Source organism: Ascaphus truei, chromosome 6, assembly GCF_040206685.1.
Source record: "Ascaphus truei isolate aAscTru1 chromosome 6, aAscTru1.hap1, whole genome shotgun sequence".
In the NCBI taxonomy this organism is placed as follows: domain Eukaryota; kingdom Metazoa; phylum Chordata; class Amphibia; order Anura; family Ascaphidae; genus Ascaphus; species Ascaphus truei.
Window position 1 is genome coordinate 130,581,097 of NC_134488.1, and position 26,913 is coordinate 130,608,009.

At 43.5% G+C, this 26,913-nt stretch overlaps 1 protein-coding gene across 2 annotated transcripts in view; it reads left to right on the top strand.

The window, feature by feature from the left end:
• The first annotated feature begins 1,458 nt into the window (after positions 1-1,458).
• The window catches only part of LOC142497908 (myelin-associated glycoprotein-like), a 43,677-nt gene continuing 18,222 nt past the window's right edge, over positions 1,459-26,913 (top strand). For both annotated transcript variants that reach the window (XM_075606328.1, XM_075606327.1), the window contains exons 1-5: positions 1,459-1,597; positions 2,749-2,851; positions 10,985-11,040; positions 12,537-12,908; positions 13,282-13,581. In XM_075606328.1, the coding sequence (XP_075462443.1) occupies positions 11,001-11,040; positions 12,537-12,908; positions 13,282-13,581 (712 nt within the window). In that variant the 5' untranslated portion in view covers positions 1,459-1,597; positions 2,749-2,851; positions 10,985-11,000. The remainder of the gene's footprint in view (positions 1,598-2,748; positions 2,852-10,984; positions 11,041-12,536; positions 12,909-13,281; positions 13,582-26,913) is intronic.

Below are 26,913 nucleotides of genomic sequence, written 5' to 3' on the forward strand. Positions count from 1 at the left end.
AATTAATGACAGACTGGGAAAGCAGAAGATATTAAAAGTGCGTTTGTGGGGAAATTACAAGAATTAAATGCGACGGCCAAACCAAGAAGTATTTCCCTTGTAACTTCAGGGAAGTTCCTGAATAATTTGCTTACTTTAGCTCTGAAAAGTTCCTAATTTTTCTTGTATTCTCAGTTCCTTAAAAATAAATGTGTGTGGGGCTGCTGCAGTGCTATGTGCTGCTGCAGTGCTGTGAGCTGCTGCAGTGCTGTGAGCTGCTGCAGTGCTGTGTGCTGCTGCAGTGCTGTGAGCTGCTGCAGTGCTGTGTGCTGCTGAAGTGCTGTGAGCTGCTGCAGTGCTATGTGCTGCTGCAGTGCTGTGAGCTGCTGCAGTGCTGTGAGCTGCTGCAGTGCTGTGAGCTGCTGCAGTGCTGTGAGCTACGGCAGTGCTGTGTGCTGCTGCAGTGCTGTGAGCTGCTGCAGTGCTGTGAGCTGCTGCAGTGCTATGTGCTGCTGCAGTGCTGTGAGCTGCTGCAGTGCTGTGAGCTGCTGCAGTGTTGTGAGCTACTGCAGTGCTGTGAGCTGCTGCAGTGTTGTGAGCTACTGCAGTGCTGTGTGCTGCTGCAGTGCTGTGAGCTACTGCAGTGCTGTGTGCTGCTGCAGTGCTGTGAGCTGCTGCGGTGCTGTGAGCTGCTGCGGTGCTGTGAGCTGCTGCAGTGCTGTGAGCTGCTGCAGTGCTATGTGCTGCTGCAGTGCTGTGAGCTGCTGCGGTGCTGTGCTGCTGCAGTGCTGTGAGCTGCTGCAGTGCTATGTGCTGCTGCAGTGCTGTGAGCTGCTGCAGTGCTATGAGCTGCTGCGGTGCTGTGCTGCTGCAGTGCTTGTGTTTTGGCCCCAGATAGCGGTGAAGTGCCTTCCACGCGCCGCCTGGACGCAGTGCGGGCGCGCTGGCACGTGTAGCGGGGCCTCTGCCTAAGGCCGTCACACACAGGGGGTGAGCTGATATAAACTAATCCTACGTAAATGCCATTTGTTTATAATCTAATGTTCAGCATTGATGGAGGAAAAACACTGGTTTACACACCGCTACATGATAGAGGATAAAGAGTTACTGTGACCGCACACTGGGTTCTGCTGCTGTTCACAGACTTTGCTTGGAGTGGGGCAAGGGAGAAACAACTTTGATTATTAAAAATCTGCTTTGGTGTTGGGGGTGCAATGTGCGTAGGCGGCGCCGGCTGCTTCCATGCCCGCACCTTATCGCATTTCTGTCTCCAGCAATGATTTTTAGTGCTTTGAGATTAGCCAGCAGAGGTGCAGGCGCATGCGTACGCTCGGGCGCGCGCCTTACTTCCATTATGCATTTTCGTCTCCATGAAGGCGTTTTGTCCTATGAGGAATTTAGCAGGTGCCAGCAAACAAGTTTCACTTCAAAAGCTCTGGGTTACTGTGTGCTAATAAGTTAATGTCCCCACCATGTCATCTATTTCCTGTCAGTCCCGCACAGTCTCAAACTCCTCTGTGTCTCCTCTGTTGCTGTAAGGAGGAGAGGGAGAATGAGCCGCATTCCCCCGTAACACAGAGCGGAGAGAAGGACCAGGTGCAGACTGGCATCCAAAGAAGTGAGTACAGAGGGGGAGAGGGGGGATTACAGGAGGAAAGTCATCTATAAACCCCTCTACCTCTCTGCTGTTAGAGGAAGTAACAATGGGCATGTTTCTTTAGTATCACCGTTGTTAAATATTGTTGCAGTGACATATTGTAATAAGTGCTTCAGACATAAAAGTAACATTGTGGAAGAGGAGTCCCTGCTCCAAAGAGCTTACAGTCTAATTGGTAGAGAGAACATACCGAGCTTGTAGGGGGCCAAGCTTTATGTATGAGGTGTATAATGTTAGCCACGGTGCTACTCATATGCTTCTTTAAGCAAGTGTGTTTTAAGGTGGGTCTTAAAGATGGATAGAGAGGGTGCTAGTCGGGTATTGAGGGGAAGGGCATTCCAGAGGTGCGGGGCAATCGCTGAGAAAGGTTTAAGGCGGGAGAGGGCTTTAGATACAAAGGGGGTAGAGAGAAGACATCCTTGAGCAGAACGCATGAGTCGGAATGGTGCTTAGCGAGAAATTAGGGATTATTAACGCTTGTTAACAGGGAGACTGCAGTAAACCTTCCTATTAGCTGTTTCATAAAGTCAATAAAGCAGTTCCAAGTCTCAGCAAACTATTGTCGTTATGCTCATCATTACCTACTGTACCATGCAAGTCAGCGTGCAAACTCCGCATTGCAGCTTAGTGAATCTGGCTCTAAATGGTGTTGCTCTAACATTCTCGTATACTCTTTCTCTTCCCTCTACTGCCCCACTCTCTTCCCTCTACTGCCCCACTCTCCCCCTCTTTGCCTTAGTCTGCCTTTATAATAAATAGTAACCCAATATAATGGAATTAACAGGACCTATTTGCAGCTGTGTGTATGTGTGTATATAATTGCCCACATTCTGCCATACGTCCTAAATGCTCGTATAACACTGTAACTCTTCCAGGCAGAGCCAGACAGGAGTTGAGTTATGACTACCTGGTTTTAATATATTTTTTGCTTGAATCAAGATGTGTGTTAGCCACAGCCTTAAATTCACACCCCCCTCCCCCCAGCCCCCGCACAGCTTTCACCCCTTACTGAGCTTTTCTCTGTGCTGTGGGTGCTGTGATTTCCTGTGTGAACTTTTAGCCTTTGCTCATCTTGCTGAAAGCGTTGGGCTTATTTTCTGCTTCTCTGATAGGATTTGATAGGGGAAGTTTACAGTGAATTTCATGTCCGGAGAACAAGATCATAAGGAGAGGAGCGCACAAGAGGTTAAAAAGATATCCAGTCTTTTAATAAAGGTAAGTATACACAGCTTACATATGAAATAAATTCAAGCTGTTCACGGGGTATTTTGATGGTCTCAAGCGTTGCTGTCCGCAGATGTTATACACAAGGGGACCCCCTGATATTAGCAAAAATACGCTGCCCGGAATCCCACGGTCCACCAAACATCCTCGTGGTAGCGTGGTTACGGGATAACATGATGACGCAGCAGTATTGCCACCACGCGTTTCGCACAAAATAGTACGTCATCAGGTGGCCAGGCTCAGTGGTGATCTGATAAACTCGTGGGGTTATTTACAGATTGCTGAGACGTTGCAGGAATCAGTTTGGTGCTGCAAAACAGGGCCACGAAATGCGTTGTGATTGCTCTGCAAACACAGCCGGCGTTCTGATTATTTATGCAGACGAGCGCTTCCTTAGGGTCGCACAAAAAATTGGAGGCACAAATAAAAGCAATAATGTGTGAATTCTCCTCCGTGCCGCTAATGATTAACGGTTTCTACAACCGTGCGCAAATAGTGAATAAGTGAACAAAGCGCAAATGAGTCAATAGTGAAAAGATGTGCTTATGAACAGTAAGAATAGTGTCAAAAATAGTGTCCAAAAAAGGTAATCCTTGTGGTTGAAACGGCAACAATCTGTAACCCTTTGCTGCTCTTTAAGTTCGGAGAGCGAACTCCATCTCTCCATGTGTTGTGGCACCTTACTGTGTAGTGATACAGGGAGTCACTGCACACACCCTGAATTTAAAAAAAAGTGTGTGTGCCGAGCACGCGCATTTTAAGTGAAACTTCTTTGTGTTTTGTCACTGTTTAGTCACAAAAATTGTATTCGTGATGGTGATGTTTTTAATTAAAAATCAAAACACAATTTCAGTGATAAAACGCAAAGCAGTTTTGCTATTTGCACTTCTATTTTTATAGTAACTGTGAATTCCTTGTGTGTGTGTCTGTGTGTATGTGTGTCTGTGTGTGTGTCTCTGTGTGTGTGTGTGTGTGTATGTGTGTGTGTGTGTGTGTGTGTGTGTGTGTGTGTGTGTCTCTCTGTGTGTGTGTGTGTATATCTCTCTGGGTGTCTGTGTGTGTGTGTCTGTGTGTGTGTGTCTCTGTGTGTGTCTGTGTGTGTGTGTGTGTGTGTGTGTGTGTGTGTGTGTCTCTGTGTGTGTCTGTGTGTGTGTGTGTGTGTGTGTGTGTGTGTGTGTGTGTGTGTGTGTGTGTGTGTGTGTGTGTGTCTCTGTGTGTGTGTGTATCTGTGTGTGTGTGTGTGTGTGTGTGTGTGTATGTGTGTCTCTCTCTGTGTGTGTGTATCTGTGTGTGTGTGTGTCTCTGTGTGTGTGTGTGTCTCTCTCTCTGTGTGTGTGTGTCTCTGTGTGTGTGTGTGTCTCTCTGTGTGTGTGTCTCTCTCTGTGTGTGTGTGTCTGTGTGTGTGTGTCTGTGTGTGTGTGTGTGTGTCTCTGTGTGTGTGTCTCTGTGTGTGTGTGTGTCTCTCTGTGTGTGTCTCTGTGTGTGTGTCTCTGTGTGTGTGTGTGTGTGTCTCTGTGTGTGTGTGTGTCTCTCTCTGTGTGTGTGTGTGTCTCTCTCTGTGTGTGTATCTGTGTGTGTGTGTGTGTGTGTGTGTGTGTCTCTCTCTGTGTGTGTATCTGTGTGTGTGTCTCTGTGTGTGTGTGTCTCTCTGTGTGTCTCTCTCTGTGTGTGTGTGTCTCTGTGTGTGTGTCTCTGTGTGTGTCTCTCTGTGTGTGTGTTTCTCTGTGTGTGTGTGTGTGTGTGTGTTTCTCTGTGTGTCTGTGTGTGGCTCCAAGGGGGTTTGGTTGGCATGTCCCACGCTCCTGAGCTCCATTTACCAGCACCTTGGCAGCAAATCAAATCAAATCAAATCAGCTTTATTGGCATGACGAAAGAACATTTCAGTATTGCCAAAGCGTGAATAATAGGGGGTGGGGGACAATAATTACACGAATACTAGGGATAGGGTATAATGATTGCAGGGTATATGGGTAACAGTTTCACACAGGGGTGTGGGGGTTAATGTACGTCTCTCAGCTTGTGGCAGGTGCTGATATAGTGTGCAGCTAGTTCTGCTGTGGTTTCATCTTTTCCCAGGAGGATCGCATCTTTTTTGGTTCTCTTCTATATTATTAAAGTTCTGGATAACAGCAGTGAGTTTCTCTAGGTGGGCACTCCTCACTTCAGAGTATTTTGTGCATCGCAACAGGAAGTGAGTTTCATCTTCTACCTCTCCTAGCTCACATCTTTGGCACAGTCTCATCTCCCGGGGCTTCCAGTTCTGTCTGTGTCTGCCTGTTTCTATTTCTAGGCCGTGGGCACTTATTCTGTACTGGCCCAGGGTCTGTCTCTGTTTTGGGTCTTTTACCTTCAGTAGGTAGGGTGCCAGAGTGTATTCTCTCTGTAGGCTGTGGTAGGTTTCCAGCTTCTTTGAGCGCTGGATATCATTTCCCCACCTTGTCACATACTGCTTCTTCATTTCGTTGGAGATTGAGTTGATTTCTTTTTTCGGCAGGTTGTTAAGCTGTGTGGGGTTTTGTCCTTGGAGTGAGAGGACAAGTTGTTTGATGGCACAAGGTTTAGTGAGGAGGTCCTGACTTTGCATTGCTCTGTAGCAGTAAGACTGTGGATGGCTGGTGTTTAGGTGGGCCCAGAATGTCAGTGCTCTCTTCTGTACCGTGAGCAGTAGAGGAAAGCGGCCCAGCTCAGCCCGGCATGCATTGTTTGATGTACTTCTGTGTACTTGGAGAAGGTGTTTGCAGAATTCCAGATGCAGTATTTCTGTTGGGCTGGTATCCCATTTTGTGGAGTCTGGGTATGTTACAGGGCCCAACACCTCGCTGCCATACAGAAGGATGGGTGTGATGATGCTGTTGAATATTTTCATCCAGATTCTTATTGGTGGTTTGAGGTGGTACATCTGTTTCTTTATTGCATAAAATGCTCTGCGGGCCTTCTCCTTCAGTGTATTTATGGCCAGGTTGAATTTCCCTGATGAGCTGATTGTTAGACCAAGGTATGTTTAGCTCGTTGTCTGTTCCAGTGCATTGTCGTCCAGTGTGAATTGAGATATGGTTGGATGTTTTTTAGATTTTTTCTGGAATACCATTATTCTGTTTTTTTCTAGGTTCACAGAGAGTGCCCAGGTCTGGCTGAATTTTTCTAGAATTGCCAGTTTCTGTTGGAGGCCTTGTTCTGTTGGAGACAGCAGGAGCAGGTCGTCTGCGTATAGTAGAGACATAATCTCAGTTCCAGCCAAGTTGAGCCCAGGTGCTGAGGAGGATTCTAGGGCTGCTGCGAGCGCATTGATGTAGATGTTAAAAAGTGTGGGACTCAGGCTGCAGCCCTGTCTAACTCCACGGCCTTGATGGAAGAAGTCTGTCCTTTTGTTATTAACTTTCACGCAGCATTTGTTTTCAGAGTACATACTTTTGATTGTGTCGTATGTTCTCCCCCCGATTCCGCTCTCTAGTATTTTCAGCAATAGGCCTGGATGCCAGATGGAGTCGAAGGCTTTTTTGAAGTCCACAAAGCAAGCAAAGATGTTGCCCTTGTTGGTGTTGTGGACGTGCTTATTAATCAGGCTGTGTAAGGTATAGATGTGATCCGTGGTGCGGTGGTTTGGCAGGAAGCCTGTCTGGCTCTTACTTAGTACACTCCGCTCTGTCAGGAAGGTGAGGATTCTGCTGTTCAAGATGCTGTTGAACAGTTTCCCCAGGGTGCTGCTGACACAGATTCCTCTGTAATTGGATGGGTCCATCCTGTCTCCTTTCTTGTGGATAGGGGTTATCAGTCCTTCGTTCCACAGTTCAGGGAAGTAGCCAGTAGTGAGGACCAGGTTGAACATTTTCAGTATTGCTTCTTGTATAGATGGATTGCTATACTTCAGCATCTCTTGTAGAATGCCATCTGGTCCGCTGGCTTTCTTGGTTTTTATTAGTTTTATTTTTTCTTTTATTTCCTGGATTGTGATTGGTATGTCCAGGGGGTTTTGGTTATCTTTTATAGTGTTCTCCAGTGATGTTTGTTTGGTGAGGATTTGTTTTTGTTCTTGCGTCAGGTTTTCTTCTGGGATTTCTTGGTAAAGGTCCTCGAAGTAGTTTTTACAGATCTTGCCATTCTGAATGGCCCAGGTGTCTGTTATTCTGCGTTGTATCCAGATGTTTCCAGGTTTGCCAGAAAGTATTTTCATCTAATGCTTCTTCAATTCTTTCTAATTTTTTGGCAATGTGGTTTTGTTTTTTCTTCCTTAGGGTGTGCCTGTAGTGCTTTAGGTGTTGGTGGTACCTCATTCGTAGTTCTGTGTTGTTTGGGTCTCTGTGTTTTTGGTTTGATATTGTTCGCAGGCTTTTTCTAAGGGTGTTGCATTCCTTATCAAACCATTTTTCTTTGATTTTGTCATTTGTTGTTGGTCTGTTAGGGCTAGTTTTTTTCAGGTTTGATTTCTTTGCTATTAGATGGAATATTTTGCTGAGATTTCTTACTGCCAGGTTTACACCGTGTTTGTTCTGCTCGTAGTTTGTGTCCTGGAAGCTTTGGAGTAGGTTTACAACTTCTGAGCTGTTGATTATTTCTGTGTATGTCGCGAGGCTCTGTTTTGTCCATTTGTTTATGGCTTTCAGGCTATGAAGGTTGGAGAGGGGTTTTTGTGGTGTGCTTGGTTGGTCTGGTCTCTTAATAAAGAGCAGGGTTTGATTGTGGTCTGATAGGGGTGATGGTGGTGTAACTATGAAAGCACTGATGGCTTGTGGGTCTATGTCGGTTATTGCGTAGTCCACTACGCTGCTGCCCAGCACAGAGCTATATGTGTATCTACCCAAAGAGTCTCCTCTTGTCTGTCCATTGATAATGTACAGTCCCAGACCACGACACAGGTTTAGGAGCTCTTTACCATTTTTGTTTGTTGCACTGTCATAGCTGGTTCTTTGACGTGTCACAGAGCTATGACAAGTGTCATTTCCAAAGATGTAGTTATTTCCATCTGAAGATATGTAGTCCTGTTCTCTGCCTGTTCTGGTGTTCAGGTCTCCACATATCAGCACTTTACCCAGGGTCCGAAAGTGGATTGCCTCTGTCTGCAGGGTCTCGAAGATGTCTGGATTGTAGTATGGGGAGTCGAAGGGGGGAATGTATGCTGCACTTAGGTATGTGTCATATAGATGGGTGAACATGGAGCCTTTTATTTGTAGACACAAGTGGGTATCTCCTCTCTTCGTTGGGTTTATTTGGCTGTTATGCTCTTCCTTGTACCATATTACAGTATGATTCCTCCTGAATGACGGCCTCGTTTCACACCTTTGTGTTTTTGGGCTGGGACTAGGAGCTAACCCATAGGTATGAGAGACATCTCCTCCGATTGGATCCATGTTTCGTGGAGAATAAAAATGTCTACGCTCGTCAACTTGTTTATGAAGTCTGGATCTTGTGGTTTAGAACCAAATGCTGACGCATTCAGGCCCTGAATGTTCCAGCTGCTAATTTTAAAAGATCCCATCTTGGATATTGTATAGGTTATATATCTTGTCTTATGCCTTCCAGTGAGCTAATTTGCAAGTGTTTTTTTTTTTTTAACTAGTCTTTGTTGATACAATAAATGTGGGTACGTTCATTCTTGTCATTTCTGTACTTCTCTTTCTCTGCATGTAGTGGTGTATGCTTGTTTGTGGTAGTGATTTTGGTAGGATTATGCATTTTTACATCAGTCTGGTGCAGATGGTAGTGAGCAGTTCCTGGATTTCCTTTAGTTCGTTGCTAGCCTTTAGTCTGGTTCTGGAGGTTGTTGTTGTGATGCTTTTCTGTGATGCTGTGTGGTTGTCCCAATGCTGCTGTCTATATGGGTATCCCTGTGTCTCGTGAGATCTGTGTAGTCTAGGTCCCTGATGCAGTGTCCTGTCCTGCAGTGGGTATTTGGCTGTTCTCTCCAAGGTGACATCTTTCAGGGTCTTTGCAAAGTAGCGCATCCCTTGCTGGTTGAGGTGCACGTGGTCATACAGGTGTTGTGGTATGATGGAGTCATGTTTAGCCAGGTGTACATGGGGGAGAGATGTGCATGTTTTTGCCAACTCTGTGTTGATGTTCTGGATGGTATCTGTTGGGATATCTCTTCTTGGTAGTAGGGTAGACATAATTATCTTTGTGGTGGCGAATTTTTGTGTTGCTCTCTGCGCTACTTGTGTCAGATTCTCAGCAAGATTCCTCTGCTGGGTCGGGAGGTCATTGGTACCAGTGTGGATGATGATGTATCCAGGGTTTCTGAAGTCTGGTTTGTTTAGGATATCCAGAGCTTTCTGTGTTGTGGGGCAGTGGATCGTGGTTACGTGTTTGCCTGGGAATAGTCGTTCACTGTTTAGATATCTTCCATTTGAGTCTATGAGTATTATTATGTCAGTGTTGTTGTGCCTGGTGTCTGTTCCAGTTGTTTTGCTGTACTCCCTGTTGCGTTCCAGGTGTGCATTGTTGTGGGTTGTTTTGGGGACATTAGGTTATATTGTTGAGCCAGTGGTTGGCGTTGAGTCTGTCTTTGTTCTTGCTGTTTCTATGTTTGAGCTGGGGGTTTGCTCTGTGCTGTGTGCTACTGTCTCCTGTCTTTGTTCTTGCTGTGTCTGTCTGAGCTGGGGGTTTGCTCTGTGCTGTGTGTTACTGTCTCCTGTGTTTGTTCTTGCTGTGTCTGTCTGAGCTGGGGGTTTGCTCTGTGCTGTGTGTTACTGTCTCCTGTCTTTGTTCTTGCTGTGTCTGTCTGAGCTGGGGGTTTGCTCTGTGCTGTGTGTTACTGACTCCTGTCTTTGTTCTTGTTGTTTCTATGTCTGAGCTGGGGGTTTGCTCTGTGCTGTGTGTTACTGACTCCTGTCTTTGTTCTTGCTGTTTCTATGTCTGAGCTGGGGGTTTGCTCTGTGCTGTGTGTTACCGACTCCTGTCTTTGTTCTTGTTGTTTCTATGTCTGAGCTGGGGGTTTGCTCTGTGCTGTGTGTTACTGATTCCTGTCTTTGATGGTTTTCAGTGATTATGGGCTGGTTGTCGCTATCTTGGGGAGCTTTTGTTAATGAGGTTTTTTGTTGCGTTGGTGTTACAATACGAGTCTCTGGGTTTTCTGTCTTATTGGTTGATACTATCATTTTATGTTTCTCTTCGAGTTTCCTCAGTTTGTCTCTGATCTGCTTATTGTCTTGTTGCAAGGTAATAATAGTAGTTTTTTGTTCTTGCATAATTGCCATGGCTTCATTTTTTATGTTACTAATTTCTTCTCTTAGTTGGGCTTGCATCTTTCTCGTGTAGTCATTTTTTATTGTATTAATTTCTTCCCTTAGCAGATCTTGTATATTAGCCACGTTTTCGTTTTTTATTTGAATAATTTCTTCTTTTAGTTGGTCAGTACTCATCTCTTGTTTACTTAACATGTGTTCTTTGAATAGTGTGAGATCTCTCTCCAGCTGGGACAGGCTGTCTGCAATCGTGTTGGGGGGTGGAGACCTCCAGCTCACAGAAGTGCACATGTTCACCCAGACCACGCCCACCTAGCAGGACACGCCCACTGCCCTTTAACTGAGCTCGGGGGAGAGGTATCTAGTCCTATAAGAAGTGGTCCCAATCAGGCACGCCCTGCAGCCACATCACCATGGCCATATAACAATATAGCTGTGCATGCGCCCGAGCGCCAAACCGGCATGCGGCCTCTGTGGCCCACAGTGACGCGCGGCAACGGCCTCTTTTGCCCACAGTGTCTTCCCTTCCGTTACTCTTGTTCCGTCACCATGAAGGTAATTTGTGCCAGCAAAGAAGATTCACTTCAAAACTGCTTCCTCTACAACCGACCCCAACACATGTCTGAAACCGGTCTTCTGATTCCATCGTCCTAGAGACTCCAGGCTTTGCCTATCTGCCCTTGTGTTTCTCCCTCTGACACAGGGATACAGTGCTCCGTCTCACACCCCCTGATCTTCACAATCTTACAGGTGCCTAGACTGTTCCTGTCTCCTGTGCTAGAATAACAGACGCGGGAGAAGGGGTAGGTAGTGTGACACCGTGTATTCCCGTCTCCTGATACTCTCTCTTTCTCTCCTGTGCTAGAATAACAGACGCGGGAGAAGGGGTAGGTAGTGTGACACCGTGTATTCCCGTCTCCTGATACTCTCTCTTTCTCTCCTGTAGGTGACTTTTCCACAAAATGTTTCAAGATGTCCTGACTATCCTTCTCTTGTTGCAAGGTAACATTGATCCCTACACACGTGTTGGAGTTTACTCTCATGTTGGCGTCCACGCCAGCGGGAGGTGTGCTTGGAAACGGAGCAGCCTACTGGCCACTGACACTGCTTTGAGGCGGTCTGAATCTGGTTCCAATCCCAGTGTAGGCTCCGCGTGACCTTAAGCAAACTCACTTTTTAGTTCTTTGTGTTTAACCACCAATATTTAGATCGGTGGTGCTGAAACTCTGTTCTCAAGGGCCACCAACTGGCCAGGTAATAAGGATATCCCTGCTTCAGCACAGGTGGCTCAATCAAACTGCCTGAGCCACTGATTGAGCCACCTGTGCTGAAGCAGGGATATCATTGAAAGCTGGCCTGTTGGTTACCCTTGAGGACTGAGTGAAGACAGTAAGGGGCAGAAACTAGAGTCTGTGGAAAATGATCAATTATGTAAGAAAATATGATTGCTAATTATCTATCCTAACGTCCCTGAGCTACTCCATGAATTCATATCTATTGGATGTACTTATTCTGCCCTCTCTTTCTTTGTCGGCACTAAATAAATATGTGATGCGACACCTTATTTTCACAACTTTACAGTTACCTTGGTGACTTAACGTTAGACGCGGGCGAACGTGTCAGAATCCGATGCGCTGATATTTTACCAAAATTAAACTCGCACGGAGATCCAAAGGCGGATTGGGGCTTGAAATTTCAGGCAGTCACATCCTAATCCGCCATCAAATCCCTTCCACGCAGATTCTGTGAAATCCACATATTATTATTTTCCACATATTATTATTATTTTCCACATATTATTGCTGAGAATTGTCCATCCGGTAGAGGTGCAATTTTTTATCTTCAACTCCATTGATGTGAGTGCTCTCTGTTAACTATCATTCACGGTGTAATCTAGGCGTACTGTGGTGTAATAGGATACATCTTTAATTGATTGGGTTACACCTAGACTACTGATCCAGGCTGTAAAGGGTTAACTGCTTGGTGGTGGTGGGTGTATGTTTATGGTCATTTCCATCACCATTTCCGGAGTGTTTAGGGTGCAATAGCTTCTAGTGTTCCCATTCTCACAGAGGTGACAGCATCTGTAATTAAGTGTGTTACATCTCGTTGTTTCTCTGCATGTTTATACTTTTCATGCATCTGATGAACCACGTCTCGTGGACGTGGAGTGTGGTGACTTACAGCCCCACTTCACTTCCCAGTTGTTTAGCCAATATGGCTGTAGCTGGAAGACATCAGAAGACACAGTCTGACCCGCACCGCTTACTAAATCTACCCATAAATCTTAAAGGAATACTCATGCATAAGGGGCATTTGTTTATTTGGAGTCTAAATGCTATCTGATATTTTGGAGGCTGTAGTAACCTGCGTCTTAATAATAATAAAAATATAAGAGAAATGGGTCTCTTTGTAGTGCTATTGCAGCCTTAATATTTGTTCAGTTTTCTTATGCCCAGCACCACTTCTATGGCTCATAAAGTGTCTATTTTTATCAGGTGTGTTACCATTCACCATGAGTACCAGGTGGGACGCCATCATCCCTAAACACCTCTCTACAGTCAAGAAGTCCTGTGTGGTCATCCCCTGCCTGTTCTCCTATCCAGGATCTGTCAAAACTGGGACAAACTTCGCAGCATTGTGGTTTCAAGTCGCAGAGGACAGATATCCAAAGGAGACACTCTTTTTCCACAGTGAAAATAGGCTGTATCAGAAAAGAGCTTCGCTAGTTGGAGATATGTACATCAAAAACTGCTCCCTTTGGATCAGAAATGTAGGGGGAAATGATGCCACGACCTACCAGTTTCATGTAGAGATTGAAGGTTATCAAAATTACAGCTACCCCTCTGTGGTGAAGCTGGAGGTTAAAGGTAAAGAATGGTCTGGGAGACATTGAACTTTTCTCATGTTCTGGGCTCTTGTATGTGAAAATATTGATGGGGCAACTAAAATGTACATGCACGGACCCACTTGGGGCAATCACTAAATTAGGTTGGCAAGAACATCAGGATGACTGGAGGTAAGCAGGCATGTAGAAAATAAATATCTTACTTTTGTATATACTTATTATATTCTTTATTTATTGGAAAGTGAAATTCTCCAGTGTTCCAGAGCTATAAAAACAGTTTAGATAAATTGGTTATTCAATAGATATCACTACTTTATTTGTTAATCTTGTTGTAGATTTGTACCCTATGGCAGGAACATCTGTGACTTGTACTGTGTCCTGCGTGCTTCTTCCAGACACTCCACCTGGCCCTGACCTCCAGGCCACCACATGGGAAATCGCTGAGGGCAAAGAGGTCACGCTGACCTGCAGGACCAATCACACATGCCCCATGAATCCCCCATCCTTGGAATGGAGTGTTTCGCTTGGGTTTGAACAGAAAGACCACTTGGAGATGAGAGACGGTATATGGCAGGTTGTGTCCAGCCAAACATTCACTGCCTCCCGGCTTCACCAAGGAATGAGCTTCACCTGCACAGAAAAGCATGATGGAGGGGCAAACTCCCAGCGTACAGGAGGTCATCTTAACATAGTATGTAAGTGTCACTCAATTTGACTCTCTATTTGTCTGCCATGCATACAGTAATAATGTCTCACTATCACCCACTCATTTAACCAAGAAAATATTATTATTGAAGAATTTAACTTTATACTTATTACCATATATGTTTTGTCAATTGGATGTAGCATTGGGCACCCGTGTCTCTTGTTGTATACATTTGCCACGCTCAGTAGCACTCCTTTTGACATAAATATATATATATATGTGATGTGGTGGGTGTTGGGGTTTGAGCTTGCTGGGAATGTGTGTGTTGAGTCACCCACTCTCACACTGACACAAGTATCATTTTCGCACCTCTCTGCATATAACATACACAGGCAGCTATTAGTTATTCTCTACCTCTTTTATTGTGGTATTTTGCATTGCTTCTCTTTCTATGCAGAATATTTCATATCTTCCTCTTCCTGGGCACGCCGAGGTTTATGAAGTAAAAGAGCCCCGTTTGTGCATTGAATGCAGTTCGTATTGAAATCTTTCCATTGTGTTCACTGGTAAAATGGAATTGAGCTGTGAAGGGATTTAACATATTAGACATTGGATAGAATAAAGATATACAGGGGCACTCCCAATGCCAACACCAGCCAATTTCTGTTTTACAGCATAATTAGAGCAGAGCTACCGTTACGTTTCGGGGTCACAGCCCCTTCCTCAGACAATAAGGCACCCGTGTTAAATGTACCCCCTAACAGTCTATAAATAGCACCCCTAAGTGCCCATCACCTGCATCCCATCACCACAACTAGCCGCATGTCCGTCCAACCGCTCCTCCGGTACGTCCGCCATTGTTGTGACATCAGTGCACACGTGACGCTGTTCCCCGCTCATGCGCGGTGACGTGACCACACCCAGAAAGAGCTTCAATGTTGCTGCCTGGCAACCAGAATAACAAAAACGTAGTGAGCGTGCCAAGGAGGACGCGCATAAGGCCTCAAAGGAATAGAATGGGGTTTTGGATTGACAGATGAAGATAGAAGATTAATGAAAAGAAAGAAATAATGACAGATGAAGAAAGAAGACGGTGATAGAAGATAAAAGAAAGAAGAATTTTGTTACCTGTTCCGGATTTTCAAGGTGGATGGCGTTGGATAAGTGTTAGGACCTTCTGTGGTCTGCACAGGCCGTTCCTTAATTAAAAACAAAGTCTTGGTACAAATAATTGCCAGATGGCGTTATGCAAATAAAGAAAAAGGTATTCACAGTAAATCCTTGTCTTTTAGATCTTTTGTATGTTCCATTACAGTATAGTTTAATTTTCACAGAGAGGGATCCATTTGATTTCATAATCTTTTTTTTATTTTTTTATTTCTGTATTTACTGTAATCATAAGTATCAGCCGTGTTTGGTTATCATTCCTGCAAACTGAGCCATTGAAAAGCTGTAGGATACAGAAGGAACATATTCCTAAATTTCATTATAGGTGCAAGAAAAGTCTTTTTCAGGAGAAATATCCAAACATATTATTCTCATAGCCAATATTGGGCAAGACATTATCCTGACGTCAAAACAATGGCGGACGTACCGGAGGAGCGGCTGGACGGACATGCGGCTAGTTTTGGTGATAAGGTGCAGGTGATGGGCACTTAGGGGTGCTATTTATAGCATGTTTGGAGTATCTTTAAACACGGGTGGCTTATTGTCTGAGGAAGGGGCTGGGATCCCCGAAATGTAACTGTAGCTCTGCTCTTATTATGTAGTAAAACTCAGCAACGTGTTCCATCAGTACGTGTGTGCTTATAGCATTATTTTTCTGTTTATTAGACAGTGAGTGGGAGCGGGTGTTTGCTTGTCAGAGCAAGTATCAGATTTATAGCAGACGTCATTGCTCTCGCTGGTAACACCACATACTGTATAGGGGCCTATGCACTGAACACCAATAAGCCACTTATCGAGACCTTTTCGTCAAAAAGGCATACTGCGATTCAGTAAGCCCTGATAAGTCACCGCTAAAAGCCCTTTTCGGCATTTTCTTTTTCAGAGGAAATTTTTTTTTAAAAATCGCCAAACGAGCGGCGATAAGCCACATATTGGCAGGTTTTCAAACGCGCACAATTCTTGTAGCTCCGATTTAGCTGATCGGGGACAATCACAGCTCTAGAACGGAGATTTTGCATTTTTTCTGCATCAGATGGATGCCGGGGGTGTCCGGGGCTGATACCCATTAATATCAGCACCGGAGACACCCGGCATGAATCCCATGCAATAAAAATGGATTTACAGACAACTTCATTACCTTAGCGGCTAACACACTTACCTTCCCTTCCAGCGACGCGTCGTCATGGTAACTCGGCGTCAAATGATGCAGTGGGGTCACATGATGTCACAGACCCTGACAAACTGGTCAGGAACTACAACCCTGCCTTGTCCTCCTCTCTTGATCTACATGCCCCGCTTTCTCTCTGCCGCACTCGCCCTTTTAACCCTAGACCCTGGTTAAATTCCCACACACGCATGCTGCGTTCCTCCACTCGTTCCTCTGAACGCCTCTGGAGGAAATCTCACACTCTCGCAGACTTCCTTCACTACAAATTTATGCTATCCTGTTTCAACTCTGCACTCTCGCAAGCTAAACAAGCCTACTTTTCTTCACTAATCAACATGCACAAGTCTAACCCACGCCGACTGTTCTCTGTCTTTGATACTCTACTCAAACCACCCTCAGCTGCCTCTCCTTCCTCCATCTCCGCTCAGGATTTTGCTGACTATTTTAAGGAAAAGGTGGAATCCATACGTCAGAACATCCCCTCTGTTTCTTCCTCCCATCCTACACCTCTTCCTAACTCTCCTCCTGCCTTCCTTGACTCTTTTTCCACTGTCTCAGAGGAGGATGTGTCGCTGTTGATCGCCTCTTCTCCCTCTACCACTTGCCCTCTTGACCCCATTCCCTCCCATCTCCTAAAACCTCTTGCTCCTACTATAATCCCTACGGTCACGCACATTTTTAACTCCTCCCTCTGCTCTGGAACCTTTCCATCCTCCTTCAAACATGCAACAGTCATACCATTACTCAAAAACAGCAAGCTTGACCCTACCTGTCTTTCTAACTATCGACCTGTCTCCCTCCTGCCTTTTGCCTCTAAACTCCTTGAACGTCTTGTATTCGCTCGCTTGCTCCATTTTCTCAACACCTATTCTCTCCTAGACCCTCTACAATCTGGCTTCCGCACTGCTCACTCCACCGAAACAGCCCTCACTAAAATAACTGACGACCTCCATGCTGCCAAAGACAGAGGTCATTACACTCTGCTCATATTACTCGACCTCTCTGCAGCATTTGACACCGTGGACCACCCTCTTCTCCTTCACATTCTCCATACTCTTGGCATTCGGAACAAAGCTCTATCCTGGATCTCATCCTACCTCTCCCATCGTACTTTCAGTGTCTCTTCTGCTAATACCTCCTCCTCCTCTATTGATCTCTCTGTGGGGGTACCCCAGGGCTCTGTCCTGGGACCTCTTCTCTTTTCTCTGTATACACTCTCTCTAGGTGACCTAATAACATCTTTTGGGTTTAATTATCACCTCTATGCTGATGACACACAAATATATTTCTCAACACCCGACCTTACACCTGCTGTACAAACCAAAGTTTCTGAATGTCTCTCTGCTATATCATCCTGGATGGCCCTCCATCGCCTTAAACTCAACATGGCTAAAACAGAGCTCCTCATACTTCCTCCCAAACCTGGCCCTACTACCTCCTTCCACATTACTGTTGGAACTACGATCATTCACCCAGTAGCCCAAGCACGCTGCCTTGGGGTCACACTCGACTCCTCTCTCACATTTGCCCCTCACATTCAAAACATTTCTAAAACCTGTCGCTTTTTCCTCCGCAATATAACAAAGATACGCCCTTTCCTCTGTTGCTCGACTGCTAAAACTCTGTCTCAGGCCCTCATTCTCTCCCGTCTTGATTACTGTAACCTCCTGCTGTCCGGCCTTCCTGCCTCTCACCTGTCTCCCCTACAATCTATCCTTAACGCTGCTGCCAGAATCACTGTACTCTTTCCTAGATCTGTCTCAGCATCTCCCCTCATGAAATCCCTCTCCTGGCTTCCGATCAAATCCCGCATCTCACACTCCATTCTTCTCCTCACTTTTAAAGCTTTACACTCTTCTGCCCCTCCTTACATCTCAGCCCTAATTTCTCGTTATGCACCATCCAGACTCTTGCGTTCTTCTCAAGGATGTCTTCTTTCTACCCCCTTTGTATCTTAAGCCCTCTCCCGCCTTAAACCTTTTTCATTGACTGCCCCTCCCCTCTGGAATGCCCTTCCCCTCAGAACCCGACTAGCACCCTCTCTATCCACCTTTAAGACCCACCTTAAGACACACTTGCTTAAAGAAGCATATGAATAGCACTGTGGATATTCTGAACACATGGCACATAAAGCTTGGCCCCCTGCAGATGCACTTACCAGAACTCCCTCCTACTGTCTATGTACGTTCTCCCTACCTACCAATTAGACTGTAAGCTCCTCAGAGCAGGGACTCCTCTTCCTTAATGTCTAAAGCACTTATTCCCATGACCTGTTATTTATATTATCTGTTATTTATTTGATTACCACATGTATTACTGCTGTGAAGCGCTATGTACATTAACATTAACGGCGCTATATAAATAAAGACATACAATACAATACATAACAATGGCAACGTGATGTCACATGACCCTGCTCATCATTTGACGCCGGGGCTGAGCGGGGGGGGGGGAGGGGCGAAAGACGCCTAGCAGAGCAGGCAGGGGTGTGCATGGGGAAAAGTTTGCGCACCGCAGTACTAACCACCAATACACATACCATTCACCACCTGTGCTCTCACATAAAAACATTTTTTATTTTTTGATACACAGGATGTGACATCATCCCTTAAAGTTATGTCACATCCTTTTGAACTAATGTAACCTATCACATGGTACAGCAACCAATGGGATTGCCTTCAATCCCATTGGCTGTAATACCATGTGATATAGCCATGTAGTGTTAAGGGTGTTATGTACCTCCCTTGGAGATGACGTCACGTCCTTAACAAACAAAAAAAGGAGGCAGGCACATGATACTGCGTCCAATCAGATTGGAGCTGTACCATCTGACCTGAAAATGTTAGTCACAGGCCATATATAAGGCCTGTAGGTCTCATTTAACAAGAAGACGACGAGAGAACATCCTGTTCCGGATTTACCATTAGGTTTTGGATTGACAGATGAAGATAGAAGATTAAAGAAAAGAAAGGAATAATGACAGATGAAGAAAGAAGACGGTGATAGAAGATAAAAGAAGAATTTTGTTACCTGTTCCGGATCTTCAGGGTGGATGGCGTTGGATCGACTTTGATGACGTTGCGGTACGAGAGCTTCCTGATACGCCGAGATTCGGAGGGTCAACTCTTCTAAAGGCAAGAAAAATATTAAAAATATATGAAAGTTTTTAATATAAAATGCTAGTGTATTGTAGCAGGGGGTCCCCGGAGCAGAACAGCGTTGATTTGAGGTCCGGGGACCACCTGCTTCCCGAGATACAGGCCCCGTTATGGGGTGCGGGAATCGCCTATGCATTTTATTCCCACGGTCACGTGACGCAGGACATTTAAATGCATAGGAGATATCGGGACCCCATAACAGGGCCTGTATCTCGGGAAGCAGGGGGTCCCCGGACATCAAATCAAATTCTGCTCCGGAGAACCTGCTATTGTCCCTTAACCCATTCATTGCCTTAGCGACTATTCGCTAAGGTAATGAAGCAGCTTTAATGTCATTTTTATTTATATAGTGTGCGGGAGCAGGCGGTCTCCTGAGATGAATCGCATTGATTTCAGCCTCGGGGACCCCCTGCTTCCTGAGTTACAAGCCCTGGTATGAGGTGCCGGTATCTCCTTCATAATTTAAATCCTCCGGTCACGTGACGCGGATGATTTAAAAATGGCGGAAATACCGGCACCCGATGCCCCATACTAGGGCTTGTAACTTGGGAAGCAAGGGGTCCCTGAAGCAAAAATCAAAGCGCTTCAACTCAGGAGACGCACTGCTCCCGCACACTATTAATAAAAATTACATTAGAGCAGCTTCATTACCTTAGCGAATAGCCGCTATGGCAATGAATGGGTTAAGACACAATAGCAGGTTTATTGAGGGCAGAGCGGGTGAGTGAAGGGGGTATATGGTCCTTCACTCACCCGCTCTGCCCCCAATAAACATTACAATATGTGCTACCCACCCCCTGTGCCCCCACATAAAAACATTTGTATTTTTATCTGCACAGGATTGATACCAGAGGCCGGCGGGGGTCCCCGGGTGGTCCCCACAGGTGTCTGTTGGTCCTCAGGTGGTCTTTGTGGGTCCCCGCTGACCTGCGGTACCAATCATGTTGCAAAAAAATTCCCAGAGCATTATATACAGTTTTGCAGGATAACACTTTTTTTGTGTCAGATCCCCCTGAAAACACATCTGTGATTGTGAAAGATCGGGATATCAGAGAAGGACAAAACCTCTCCCTGACATGCTCCAGCCGAAGTAACCCCGCAATGACACAGTATGTCTGGTATGGGGTAATGGAAAACGGCACTACGGTGACCCTACCACAAAACCGACGTGACTTTCTTATCTTGAACCTTAGCAGGAGCTTACACTATTACTGCTCAGCTGAGAACTCACTGGGATTGCATGCCTCTCCAGTGCTGGCTCTGAATGTGTTACGTACGTTTTTTCTGTATGTAGCACATGTACCCCCCCCCTCCCCCTCTCTGGGAGATACACGGCTAGTTACTGTCTCTGTGTGGCGCTGAGGCATACCTGTTGGTCCAGGAGAGCTGAGTGGATTTGCGATGTAGTGGAGATCGGGACAGGCTTGTGATATCATCGGGTCCGGTGTCAGCGCCTCCAGCTTCAGGGAACTCTCGTAGTACCAGAGGCAGTCTCCATCTGAAGCATTATCCCGTACCCCTCCTCACTGACTCAGTCCAGACAGGTATATCATAGAACAGGGACTTTATTGAATCACTGCAGAGATGTTACAACAGCGGGTACAGGGTCTCAGAAGATTCCAGGCTTCTGGATAATGCATGCTCTTGAGTCTGGAGCCTTTAGATCTTAAAGGCCAGCCATTAGTCCTGACTGGCATCCCCTCCCAGCCGGGAGAGAGGGAACTCACATTCACCTCATAAGGAGGAGGGGATCAGACTCTAACTTTTGGCTCTTCCCTTCAGAGGAACCAGAAGTGGCAGGCTCAAGGTCTGTACCTATACCAGATAGGCTGTTACCAGGCCATGAGTCACTACCACCTTCTGTCACTCAAAAGGGAGCAGGAGGGGGGTCAAAAGCCCACAGATTAACCTGTGACTGCCCCGACTGCTTAGGACTGACGTGACAGGTAGGAGATACAAGTAGAAGGGACTTATCATGTTACACTCTCCCCTGGGTGAAATATCAAAATCTTCGCTTGGGACCAAATTTGGGGCACCATCTGTCAGCCTGGAATTGGCAAGATGAAAAACAGGTTACATGTAAGAGGGTACACATAACCATGATGAGCTCCCTGGTCATCCAATGATAACAGCGATAATATACAATTAACTCTTTAACTGCAAAGAGTATGGAGAAGCCACTTGTAATATTTTGGGCAAGCTTCCTAAGCCCCTGCCCATTGGAACCTTAGGAGCACATTTAGAGTGACAAAAGGAGCCGTAACAGTGGCCTGAGCTGGAACAGGAGGGGTTGTAGCAATGTCCACAGTGTCTGGCACAGGGGTATCATGGGATGGGACATTGAATGCTAGGGCCGGTGTCAGGGGCATAGCACAGTCCGGAGATTGTCTAGATATGACAGGCTTACCCCTACCCCAAGGAGGGGCTATTGGAGTGGCATAAGGTGCACAGTGTTCTTTCAGCTGGCACTGGGCCACAAAGCAGAGAGCATCTGAGGACAACAGTCCAGAACCGCACTACTATGGGAGCCGGCGGCGGCTCAGTAGAGGCACTTGGTTCCTCAAGCGCCATCTTGGTAATGTCACAGCGCATCGCCAGTCTCACGAGACCACCAGGACAGCTCAAATGACAACTCAAGCCCGGTGCCAGTGATGATGCCACTTCCGGTGAAACCGGAAGTTTGTCACCGAGTTGTGCACCGGACAAGGCCACACCCGGCGCCTCATCAAGGTAGGCCGCAACCGGACCCTGGAAAGCAGAAGGAGCAGGAACCTCACCAGACTACAAGTAGGCAAGATTCCCAGATTCCTCCGCAGGCTGGTCGGAAACAACGATGGTGACATCTGGGGTCGCGGAACTCCTCGGATGAACTGGAACTTCCGCAGCCTCAGGAATGGACACAGTTGAGCTGGAACTCTGCTCCGGGCGGCAGGTAAAATGTGGCCTCTTCTCCACAGGGCCTGGCTGGCCTCTCCCTCCCAGCAGGGAGAGGAAACTCACATTTACCTCCTAAGGAGGATGGGATCAAACTCTAACTTTTGGCTCTTCCCTTCAGAGGAACCAGAAGGGGCGGGCACAAGGTCTGTACCAATACCAGATAGGCTGTTACCAGGCCATGAGTCACCACCACCTTCTGTCACTCAAAAGGGAGCAGGAGGGGGGTCAAAAGCCCACAGATTAATCTGTCACTGCCCAGACTGCTTAGGACTGACTTGACAGGTAGAAGGGAATTACCATGTTACATGTATGTGACTGCTAGGACTATGAGACTCGGAACAGACCTTCAAGGTGTTAGTACTCTTTAAAGAAGAGGCATCCAAGTGAATAATTTAATCAAAATTAACTGCTTTTACTTGGAAAGTTAGTAAGAGTTGGAATCTACTACTGGGCTTTTTCAAATTCGTTCTACACATTGCAATAGCACCAAATAACAGTTGTTGTTGCCACAGTGTTCAAGGCAAATTTAATTAGTGTATAATAGGCCTGTATTAAATGTATTAAGTGTATTTATGGGGTAATGCAAGGGGTCATGTTTATAAATAGAACACAAATGTAAAAAGTACCCCTTAATTGCACGCTTCCGCATTATTTATTTTAACACAAATAATACATGGTTCAAAAACAGTTACAAAAAGTGGGTGCACGGAGTAAGAGTTGGTAAAAGCAAATACCATATACAGTATAAAGCCTCATACAAATACCGTACTTATTGCACATACAAATACCGTACTTATTGCACATACAAATACAGTTCTTATTACACATACAAATACAGTTCTTATTGCACATACAAATACAGTACTTATTGCACATACAAATACAGTACTTATTGCACATACAAATACAGTTCTTATTGCACATACACATACAGTTCTTATTGCACATACAAATACAGCACATACAAATACCGTACTTATTGCACATACAAATACCGTACTTATTGTACATACAAATACCGTACTTATTGCACATACAAATACAGTACTTATTGCACATACAAATACAGTTCTTATTGCACATACAAATACAGTTCTTATTGCACATACAAATACAGTACTTATTGCACATACAAATACAGTACTTATTGCAAATACAAATACAGTACTTATTGCACATACAAATACCGTACTTATTGCACATACAAATACAGTACTTATTGCACATACAAATACAGTACTTATTGCACATACAAATACAGTACTTATTGCACATACAAATACCGTACTTATTGCACATACAAATACCGTACTTATTGCACATACTAATACAGTACTTATTGCACATACAAATACAGTACTTATTGCACATACAAATACAGTATTTATTGCACATACAAATACAGTACTTATTGCACATACAAATACAGTACTTATTGCACATACAAATACAGTACTTATTGCACATACAAATACAGTACTTATTGCACATACAAATACAGTATTTATTGCACATACAAATACAGTACTTATTGCACATACAAATATCGTACTAATTGCACATATAAATACAGTACTTATTGCACATACAAATACAGTACTTATTGCACATACAAATACCGTACTTATTGCACATACAAATACAGTACTTATTGCACATACAAATACCGTACTTATTGCACATACAAATACCGTACTTATTGCACATACAAATACCGTACTTATTGCACATACAAATACCGTACTTATTGCACATACAAATACAGTACTTATTGCACATACAAATACAGTACTTATTGCACATACTAATACAGTACTTATTGCACATACAAATACAGTACTTATTGCACATACAAATAACGTACTAATTGCACATATAAATACAGTACTTATTGCACATACAAATACAGTACTTATTGCACATACAAATACCGTACTTATTGCACATACAAATACAGTACTTATTGCACATACAAATACCGTACTTATTGCACATACAAATACCGTACTTATTGCACATACAAATACCGTACTTATTGCACATACAAATACCGTACTTATTGCACATACAAATACCGTACTTATTGCACATACAAATACAGTACTTATTGCACATACTAATACAGTACTTATTGCACATACAAATACAGTACTTATTGCACATACAAATACAGTACTTATTGCACATACAAATACCGTACTTATTGCACATACAAATACAGTACTTATTTCACATACAAATACCGTACTTATTGCACATACAAATACCGTACTTATTGCACATACAAATACCGTACTTATTGCACATACAAATACCGTACTTATTGCACATACAAATACAATACTTATTGCACATACAAATACAGTACTTATTGCACATACAAATATCGTACTTATTGCACATACAAATACAGTACTTATTGCACATACAAATACAGTACTTATTGCACATACAAATACAGCACATACAAATACCGTACTTATTGCACATACAAATACCGTACTTATTGCACATACAAATACAGTACATATTGCACATACAAATACAGTACATATTGCACATACAAATACCGTACTTATTGCACATACAAATACAGTACTTATTGCACATACAAATACAGTACTTATTGCACATACAAATACAGTACATATTGCACATACAAATACCGTACTTATTGCACATACAAATACAGTACTTATTGCACATACAAATACAGTACTTATTGCACATACAAATACCGTACTTATTGCACATACAAATACCGTACTTATTGCACATACAAATACCGTACTTATTGCACATACAAATACAGTACATATTGCACATACAAATACCGTACTTATTGCACATACAAATACAGTACTTATTGCACATACAAATACAGTACTTATTGCACATACAAATACAGTACTTATTGCACATACAAATACCGTACTTATTGCACATACAAATACAGTACTTATTGCACATACAAATACCGTACTTATTGCACATACAAATACAGTACTTATTTCACATACAAATACCGTACTTATTGCACATACAAATACCGTACTTATTGCACATACAAATACCGTACTTATTGCACATACAAATACCGTACTTATTGCACATACAAATACAATACTTATTGCACATACAAATACAGTACTTATTGCACATACAAATATCGTACTTATTGCACATACAAATACAGTACTTATTGCACATACAAATACAGTACTTATTGCACATACAAATACAGCACATACAAATACCGTACTTATTGCACATACAAATACCGTACTTATTGCACATACAAATACAGTACATATTGCACATACAAATACAGTACATATTGCACATACAAATACCGTACTTATTGCACATACAAATACAGTACTTATTGCACATACAAATACAGTACTTATTGCACATACAAATACAGTACATATTGCACATACAAATACCGTACTTATTGCACATACAAATACAGTACTTATTGCACATACAAATACAGTACTTATTGCACATACAAATACCGTACTTATTGCACATACAAATACCGTACTTATTGCACATACAAATACCGTACTTATTGCACATACAAATACAGTACATATTGCACATACAAATACCGTACTTATTGCACATACAAATACAGTACTTATTGCACATACAAATACAGTACTTATTGCACATACAAATACAGTATTTATTGCACATACAAATACAGTACTTATTGCACATACAAATACAGTACTTATTGCACATACAAATACAGTACTTATTGCACATACAAATACAGTACTTATTGCACATACAAATACAGTATTTATTGCACATACAAATACAGTACTTATTGCACATACAAATATCGTACTAATTGCACATATAAATACAGTACTTATTGCACATACAAATACAGTACTTATTGCACATACAAATACCGTACTTATTGCACATACAAATACAGTACTTATTGCACATACAAATACCGTACTTATTGCACATACAAATACCGTACTTATTGCACATACAAATACCGTACTTATTGCACATACAAATACCGTACTTATTGCACATACAAATACAGTACTTATTGCACATACAAATACAGTACTTATTGCACATACTAATACAGTACTTATTGCACATACAAATACAGTACTTATTGCACATACAAATAACGTACTAATTGCACATATAAATACAGTACTTATTGCACATACAAATACAGTACTTATTGCACATACAAATACCGTACTTATTGCACATACAAATACAGTACTTATTGCACATACAAATACCGTACTTATTGCACATACAAATACCGTACTTATTGCACATACAAATACCGTACTTATTGCACATACAAATACCGTACTTATTGCACATACAAATACCGTACTTATTGCACATACAAATACAGTACTTATTGCACATACTAATACAGTACTTATTGCACATACAAATACAGTACTTATTGCACATACAAATACAGTACTTATTGCACATACAAATACCGTACTTATTGCACATACAAATACAGTACTTATTTCACATACAAATACCGTACTTATTGCACATACAAATACCGTACTTATTGCACATACAAATACCGTACTTATTGCACATACAAATACCGTACTTATTGCACATACAAATACAATACTTATTGCACATACAAATACAGTACTTATTGCACATACAAATATCGTACTTATTGCACATACAAATACAGTACTTATTGCACATACAAATACAGTACTTATTGCACATACAAATACAGCACATACAAATACCGTACTTATTGCACATACAAATACCGTACTTATTGCACATACAAATACAGTACATATTGCACATACAAATACAGTACATATTGCACATACAAATACCGTACTTATTGCACATACAAATACAGTACTTATTGCACATACAAATACAGTACTTATTGCACATACAAATA